This window comes from Triticum aestivum, chromosome 1A, assembly GCF_018294505.1.
Source record: "Triticum aestivum cultivar Chinese Spring chromosome 1A, IWGSC CS RefSeq v2.1, whole genome shotgun sequence".
NCBI classification, from domain to species: domain Eukaryota; kingdom Viridiplantae; phylum Streptophyta; class Magnoliopsida; order Poales; family Poaceae; genus Triticum; species Triticum aestivum.
This window is the reverse complement of record NC_057794.1, coordinates 542,409,755-542,417,792: the sequence shown is the minus strand read 5'-3', so window position 1 is coordinate 542,417,792 and position 8,038 is coordinate 542,409,755. Positions and strand designations below refer to the sequence as shown.

The 8,038-nt window shown below is 45.4% G+C and overlaps 1 protein-coding gene across 1 annotated transcript; it reads right to left on the bottom strand.

Annotated features, from left to right (window-relative positions):
* Positions 1 to 2,847: 2,847 nt before the first annotated feature.
* On the bottom strand, positions 2,848 to 8,006 carry LOC123045094 (uncharacterized). Its single transcript, XM_044468065.1, has 3 exons — positions 8,000 to 8,006; positions 3,972 to 4,097; positions 2,848 to 3,717 (listed from the first exon to the last, which is right to left on the bottom strand). The coding sequence occupies exons 1-3, from the start codon at positions 8,004 to 8,006 to the stop codon at positions 3,125 to 3,127; spliced, it is 726 nt and encodes a 241-aa protein (XP_044324000.1). The 3' UTR covers positions 2,848 to 3,124.
* Positions 8,007 to 8,038: the final 32 nt, after the last annotated feature.

Genomic DNA, 8,038 nt, shown 5'->3' with positions numbered 1-8,038 from the left:
TATGTCAGAATTTTTGAAAAGTTCTTCTATTTTTCATGGAAAAGTTCATATACCAATTTAACAAAGTTTGGTTCTCTTTGAAACTATTTAAAGAACGTTCAAATTTGAACTATCTCAGCACAATTTAAACCACATGATATTTTAATTTCATGGCGTTTGAATTACTTACAGCGGGAGAGATAAGCACAGAATTAATACGATGGCTGGAGGGAAGTAGGAGAGATAATCACGGAATTATTCATGTGCAATGTGCATGGCTCGCATGCAAGAGATAAAGCGAGCGAATCTAGCATAGCTCCAGCTACTAGCTAGTCCTAGCGGGGGCTCTTGTTAAGTAGGTTGTGGGTCCGGATGGTGTGGATCCGCATGCGAACGTGGGCGGCCGAGATTGGCGCTGTGCATGGAACGCGAACGTAAAAGACTTTTTCGGATGATAATGCTCTCAAAGGTAACCTGCAGGTCACCGGCGCTTAGCAGCAGCCAGCAGCAGTGCCATCGATCCCATTGCTGTTGACACTTGACAATCAAGACAAGACTCAGCTCTGCTTCCTCTGCATCTCCTCTGCTTTCCTCGGCCCTGCTTCCTCTTCCTTTTCCGGTACGTGGCTACCACGCCACAGGATTATTATTATTATTTTCCTTTTTTTTCTTTTTGGGTTTGGGTTTCCATCTCCCTTCCACCCGTCTCCGCGGTTTTTTTTTACTGTGGTCAACCGGTTTATTTGGTGGCCTACTCAACTCACGCATGCAACTGATCGACCGTAGTCCCCGCCACCGCCACCGCCGCCTGGGAGTGGGATGGATGCCTGCCTGACGCCTCCAACCGCCACCCAGGTCCCCCGCCGCCGGCGACTGGAGACCGGCAGCGTCGCGCAAGGCAAGGTCTTCCACCCTGCTCCGCCGTCGAGGTGGGGTGGTGTGGTCGACACATATGTGGCAGGCAGCGAGCTGTAGCGGCGGGGGGCGGTGGTGCTTCTCTCTCCGGCAACGCGGGCATGGCCATCGCGCAGACCATCCTCACCCAGAACCTGGCCGACGAGATCGCCCTCGACCCGCAGCACGCCGCCGCATTCCTCCCCCGCGTCCGCATCGTCTCCGGCACCAAGAACTCGGACCTCGTCGGCGCCAGCCGCCAGGCAGATCCCGGGGGAGACAAGGCTCAACCTGCTGCAGAGGAACGTGGCCCTGTAGAGGAAGATCGTGCCGCCCGTGGCCGAGCACTCCCCGGACGCTCTGCTGCTCGTCGCCGTCGACGTCCTCACCTACGTCGCCTGGAAGCTCTCGGGCTTCCCGGCCAGCCGCGTCATCGGCTCCGGCACCAACCTCGACTCCTCCAGGCCGGTTCAGGTTCCTCGTCGCCGAGCACCTGGACGTGACGTGAGCGCGCAGGACGTGCAGGTATGTAACCAACTGCATGCTATGCTACACCACGCCGGATGAATGAAGAGATGGCCGAGGCGACATGTGTTTTGCATTGTGTGTGCATGCTCGATCCAAAGGAGCTTGGCTCCTCTCTCCACACGACCGCCGGCCCCGACAACCACGAATCCGTCCGGCTCCGGCACCCGGGACACCGATCGATGAACGACGGCGCTGGATGAAGGGAAGCACCGCCAAGGCCCAAGGCAAGCGGCAGGGCTCGGGGTGGACTGAATCGAGGCAGAGGGAGAGGATACGTTTAGATGTTGCATTGCATGAGTTGGTTGCTGAGTCGGCGTCCAGTCAGTCTTGACTTTGGTCAAAACCGGTTGACCCCAGCCCAAAAACGAGACCAGGGTGGTCTTTTAAACTTTAGGGCAAGTTGAGGTTTCAAAAATGAGGATTGTAAATTAAATCGAGTGGTTAATCCAGAGTTGAAATGTGGATTTTTCTAATTTCGTATTCTTCTTGTAACTGCGTTATCAGATGGACAAGGATGTACTGGCGAAGGAGCTCATAGAGATGTTTACTACTGAAGAAGTGCCCTTGTTTGGGTCAAATCCAGCCCCTGACTGCGAAAGTACTCTTCTAGTCCCGAGCTCAAATGAGTTTGTGTGAACATTAAAATAAAAAAAATATTAGAAAAACATTTTAAATTATTTAGTGACAAACATTAACAAAAAATTAGGTGCTTGCGAAATTTCAGCGTGAAACGACATTTTTAGAAGCCGTGGCAAAAAAAACATCGATCTAAAATGCTTTTGAAAATAACATTTTTGAAGCATTGATTTTGTTTTTTATCCATGGCTTCTACAAATGCCATTTCATGGTTAAATTTTGTAAGCGTTGAAAACTTTTGTCAGTAAAAAGTTCACAATTGTTTGAATTTTTTTTTTTTGGATTTTACTGTTCACCCGAGCTCATCTGAGCTCGGGCACTGACTGGACCAACTTTCATGCGCGGGCCGGCTTGTGAATGGTCCTCACTAATAGCGCACCATTCGTTAGGTGGTGGCACTTGCGAAAGTAAATAACCTGACTGGGCCAACTCTCTGTTTCTTCACACTAGTATAATAATAACCACAGCAAAACATTGTTATACTTGACTTGGTTTTTTGCATTGGGTTTCTGACCTGAGTAGCAGACTCTGTTTCTCTGGTCAGGCGGTGCATGTAATGTAGCTGGCCAGCCCCTTCTCCCATACGGCACAATGAGTAGTCAATGTCAGGCCCTGGGATGGATCAGGCACTATGAAGAAGAGAAGCTACCATCAAGATGGCTTGTGAATGGCCACAAGTCGACTCCAGACAATCAATCCTGTGCCAAGCCTTCCCGCTGCAAGGTACTCCTTCCGTTCAGAATTACTTGTCTCGAAAATGGATGTATCTACAACTAAAATACATCTAGATATATTCATTTCTGCGACAAGTAATTCCCAATGGAGAGAATATGATATGAAGATTGTACTTACAAAACCCAAATGCCATCCGGGCCGGTTTACCACGAGTCTTTGTTATCACTAACATCATCATTTGTCTACATTATCCTGGGCTGATCACAGCTAAACCCCCATAGGAAGAGGTGTATGACCATGTGTATCTATCAGTTATAGCGTATGTACTCCCTCCATCCGGGAATAGTTGTCCACTGCTTAGTTCATTTACAATTTTGCAGAAAACCCCTTCTAGCTTCAAATCTCTTGCTAATCAGACCCCGCTACTTCTTCCTCCTTTCTTCGTCGCCGACGCACACCGTGGTCGCCCGCGCCACCGTCGGCACCCACCATAAGGCCGAGCAGGTGACGACGGCCAGGGCCTGCGCCACCGCTGTGAACCACCGCCGCCCCTGCCCAGCTGCGCCGCCCGAGGCGAGCTGTGTCGCCCGCACGGAGGCGAGCTGCGCCGCGCCGTCCACCTGCTCCTCCACGGCGACCACCTCGACGGGCGGCGGCTCCACTGCTGAAGGGCGCTGCTCCGCCGCCATCCTCTCCAGCCGTGATCCCTCCCGCCGCCTAGGGCTGCGTCGCGATCCCCTCCCGCCGCCCAGGGCTGCGCTGCTATCCCTCCCGCCGCCCAGGGCCTGCGCCGGCGCCGCACAGGACCTGCACGCGCCTGGGTCTCGAGTGCCTGGACCTGGAGCTCCAGGCGGGCCTGGGACTCAAGCTCCTCCTCAACCTCGAGCTTCTTCTGCTGCTCGTCTGCAAGTTGCTGCTCTTCCCCGACGGGCCTGCTCGTGCTGCCGCCCGGAGCTCCCCTGCTCGTTCTTCTGCCGGTGAGAAGAAGAACCTGAGCTCCAATTTCTATACATTGCGCTTGTTCATTAATTTGAAACACAATTGATCATCTACTCTGCAGAAATGTTGCAAAAAAGTTAACTGAATGTGTTCAACTCCAATGTCAAAGAAGTTAACTGAATGTTCTTAGTCTGGATAAACATGTTCTTCAGTTAACTGGACAAGACTAAATCAAACTGAATGTTATAGACTGAGTAGAAAAAATTGGACAAGATTTAGTGAATTGGAGGTGAACAATAAGGGCATGCCTGCGCCTTCACCTGTACTTTGCGGCCGGCAACAGCCGGAGGATGAACCGGGTGTGACAGCTCGTATGGCAGTTCGTCGACGCAGCTCTGAAAGTGAGCTTCGAGCAGCCGGGAGGAAAACATAGGGCTGAACCTTGGCTTCATGGAGGACGCATATTTCTCAGATGACAGCGAACTAATGACACCGGCGGCATGACAGCAACTTGCAACACAGAGCAGATTATCTTATTTCTTCAGATCAGAGGTCCATCGTTTTACACCTGCATGATGAGAAAGCTAACTCATGAAATACTTCAGACAATAGCCAGCTCAAACGAGTCCTTTAGTCACTGCATCTCAAAGAAAAAAGAAAAGGAAAGCACCACCGGGCAGGCCAGAAAAAAATTGAGTGAATACTCCACTGTGTAGAATAATACTCCACTGTTTGTCAAATTCAGTGTCCAGTTTACTCCAAAATCAGCACTGTAATTTGTCAAGATGGAGTACTGGAGTAGATCAGTTTGCAGTGAATAGGAGATGCTAAATTTGAGTGAATACTCCACTGTTTTCAGTGAGCAGTACTCCACCAAATTTGAGAAAACTACTGAATTATTGTTGTTTAGTTAATGTCAGGTTCATTGTCAGGTTCAAAATAAACACCAAATGTTAATGTCAGGTTCATCTTACTCTAAATTGATGCATTCAGTGTGTAGATCATCCAATAGGGAAAAATCTTCTTGTTATTCAACACAAGCAAAGAGTACCAACAAATTCTCTGAATGAACATATCTAAACAATTCTCTGAATGAACATATCTCTGAATTATTCAGATTAAGTTAACTGAATTTCTTGCCTTAAGTTAACTAAATTTCTTGCCTTGACTCAAGCATCCACTGGCTGTAAAAAATTTCGCATCATATGAACAGTGGAAATGACCAATAGTTCAACATTTGCTTAAGATTATTTCCATCAAATGAATAGTGGAAATGCCCTTATGTAGCCATGCCAGGTTCTAGTTTTCTAGGACCTGTAGTTGCTTATGAACAAGGAGTACTTTTAATATCTACTTTTCCCTTTCTTGGTTTATTTGCTTTTTGTCTAGGATTCTTCATGGTTTTCTTGTTATGATTATATGCTCACCATTCATCTTTTGTATACTCTTGTTATGAGATCAGACAGGAGCACACAACTATGGATTTGAATTTGATGCCGGAAGAGGAGGACGAAGCTCAAGAAGAAGAACAAGCTCAGCAGGGTGACGCTATTGATTTGAACTTGATGCTGGAAGAGGAGAACGAAGCTCAAGAAGAAGAACAAGCTCAACAAGGTGACGCTATTGATTTGAACTTGATGCCGGAAGATGAGAATGGAGACATTGAATTGAATTGGTTTCCTGAAGAGGAAGAAGCTCAAGAGGCACAAGAAGATGCAGAATTGGAAGAAGCTCAAGAGGCATAAGAAGATGCAGAATTGGAAGAAGCTCAAGATGCACAAGAATATGCAGAAGTGAAAGAAGCTGATGCACATGGCAATCAAAGAGGGAAGGACTTGACAGACAAGGAGAGACATGGTGTTTACTTTGCTCTGCGAGTAATCGAGCTTAGAGATGGACAGGTTCACGTGTATGACAAGGTGCTCATTTCGACTATGCTGAATGTTCACCTGCGAACAGTTACAAGAATATGGAATCTAGCCAAACGACAACTTGCAGCAGGCCAAGAAGTTGATGTTTCAAGCAAGAAGAACAAAAGTGGTAGGAAGAGAAAAGAACTAGATCTGTCGAGAACAGCCACAATCCCCTTGAACAAAATAAGAACAATCCGGTCTCTAGCAAGGTGTTTAGGTGTGCCCCGATCAACCCTACATGACAGATTTCAATTGCAAGAGCTGAAACGCATCACAAGCACCATCAAACCCACCCTCAAGCCACAGAACAAGATAGCGAGACTAAAGTTCTGCCTATCCATGATGGATGAAAGATGGATATCAAGTCCTTGGCCCAGTTTCAAGCCAATGACAAATATGGTCCACATCGACGAGAAATGGTATGACATGACCCGAGTGAAGAGTAGCTACTACGTACCGCCTGGAGAAGAAGAACCAAACCGAACTGTGCACAATACTCATAGCATTGGGAAGGTAATGTTTCTAACAGCTGTAGCCAAACCTCGCTACAATGAAGATGGGGAGATGATATTTGATGGGAAACTTGGCATTTGGCCATTTCGTGGTATAGACCGAGGCACAACGAACAAGCCAGAACAGAGATAGGGGGACAATAGAGTTGAAGCCGGTCAAAGTTACTAGACCTGTGTGCAGAGATTACTTGATCAATAAAGTAATCCCTGCCATTCAAGACAAATGGTCGGACGGTGACGAGGACACAACGATCTTTATTCAACAAGATAATGCAACACCGCATGTCCTCCCTAATGATGCTGGTTTTCTAGAAGCCGTGGCACAGACAGATCTGGATATTCGATTATTGCAACAACCACCAAACAGCCCTGAGCTCAATGTTCTGGATCTTTGTTTCCACTGCTCCCTCCAATCCCTAACCGACTGCAGAGCGCCTATGAATATACAGGAACTAGTACAGGGTGTAGAGGAGGAGTTTGAGAACTACGATCCCCATAAGTTGTTCAAAAGCTTTATGACGTTGCAAGCAGTCATGGTGGAAGTGATGAAAGATCAAGGAGGAAACAACTATAAGCTGCCGCATCTACACAAGGACCGTCTACAAAATGGGGGAGAAGAAATAACCGGTGTATACTGCAGTCCTGAGCTAATTACTGATACAATGGCCATTATAGAACAAGGAAATGAGTAGATAGAGAAAGCTCAAAAAGAAAGGGAAAGGGAAAAAGAAAAGAAAGGATAGGAGTATTTGATGTGTCATGTGTATGGCTTGTGTCATGTGTATGTATTGTGTCATGTGTTCAATGAGAAAGGATAGGGAAAGAAAGGATAGACGTATTTGGATTTATTTGGATTTATTTGGATTTATTTGAATTATTTGAATTTATTTGATTTATTTGGATTTATACACCATTTGTCCAATTGCAAACATACCTAAAGTTTCCAAGAGGATTTATACACCATTTATACACCATTTGATTTATTTAATTTACATGAGTGTCTTGAACTTTAAAAGTATAGATCAAAAAAAAAACCAAGCTTCCTCTTGTGAAAAGTGTTCAGAACAGTTTTACTGTAAGATCAAGAGCTTCATCTTGTGAAAAGTGTTCAGAACAGTTTTACTGTAAGATCAAGAGCTTCATCTTGTGAAAAGTGTTCAGAACTGTAAAAGTGTTTGTATAGTCCTAATTAATTGTAAAAGTGTTAGTGTTCAGTTCACAGTATAAATTATAATGACAAATTCAGTGTATTCAGTAATCTTGCTAAAGAAGCTCACAAGCTCAAGCTCCAGATAGACTAAGTTTTACAGCTACTGTACTCAAAAGAAGCATTTTGGATTACCACAGCAAAAGAAGCATATTCATTTTAAACTTGTGTTTAACAATGACAAACTACTCCTAAGTGGGTCTTTGATCAAGAATCCTGACATGATGGATTTATTTGGATTTATTTGAATTTATTCTCATTGAATTTAATCTCCACGGTAGTTGTTCTCATTGAACATGTCTGAACTTCAGCAACCACATCACTCACTCAATCACCTGATCTTGGACTCACCCTTATTCTTCTTACAAGTTGATGTCAGACTTGACACATAAATAAAATTTGACATCAATGAAATATATGCAGTCAATGTACAGTCATTGGAGTAATTTTTGGTGTTGTACATTCAGTGAATATACAGTCAACTGGAGTACATTCAGAGTAATTTTCAGTGTTGTACAATCCATTCTCTAGGGAGTAATAATGCCAAATTAGTTAATTGATCGTGTACTAACAGCAATTCATTTTGAAGATTTACACTGAATCTTGTGTACTGTAGAATTGACAGTAACTGAATTTTCAACAGTGTCAAATCACTCAAGCAGTAACTGAATTTTCACTAGTGTCAAATCACTAGTTTCAGAAATATTGGTGCTCACCTTCCATCTTGGCAGTACAAGAAAAACTGAGCAGCCAAC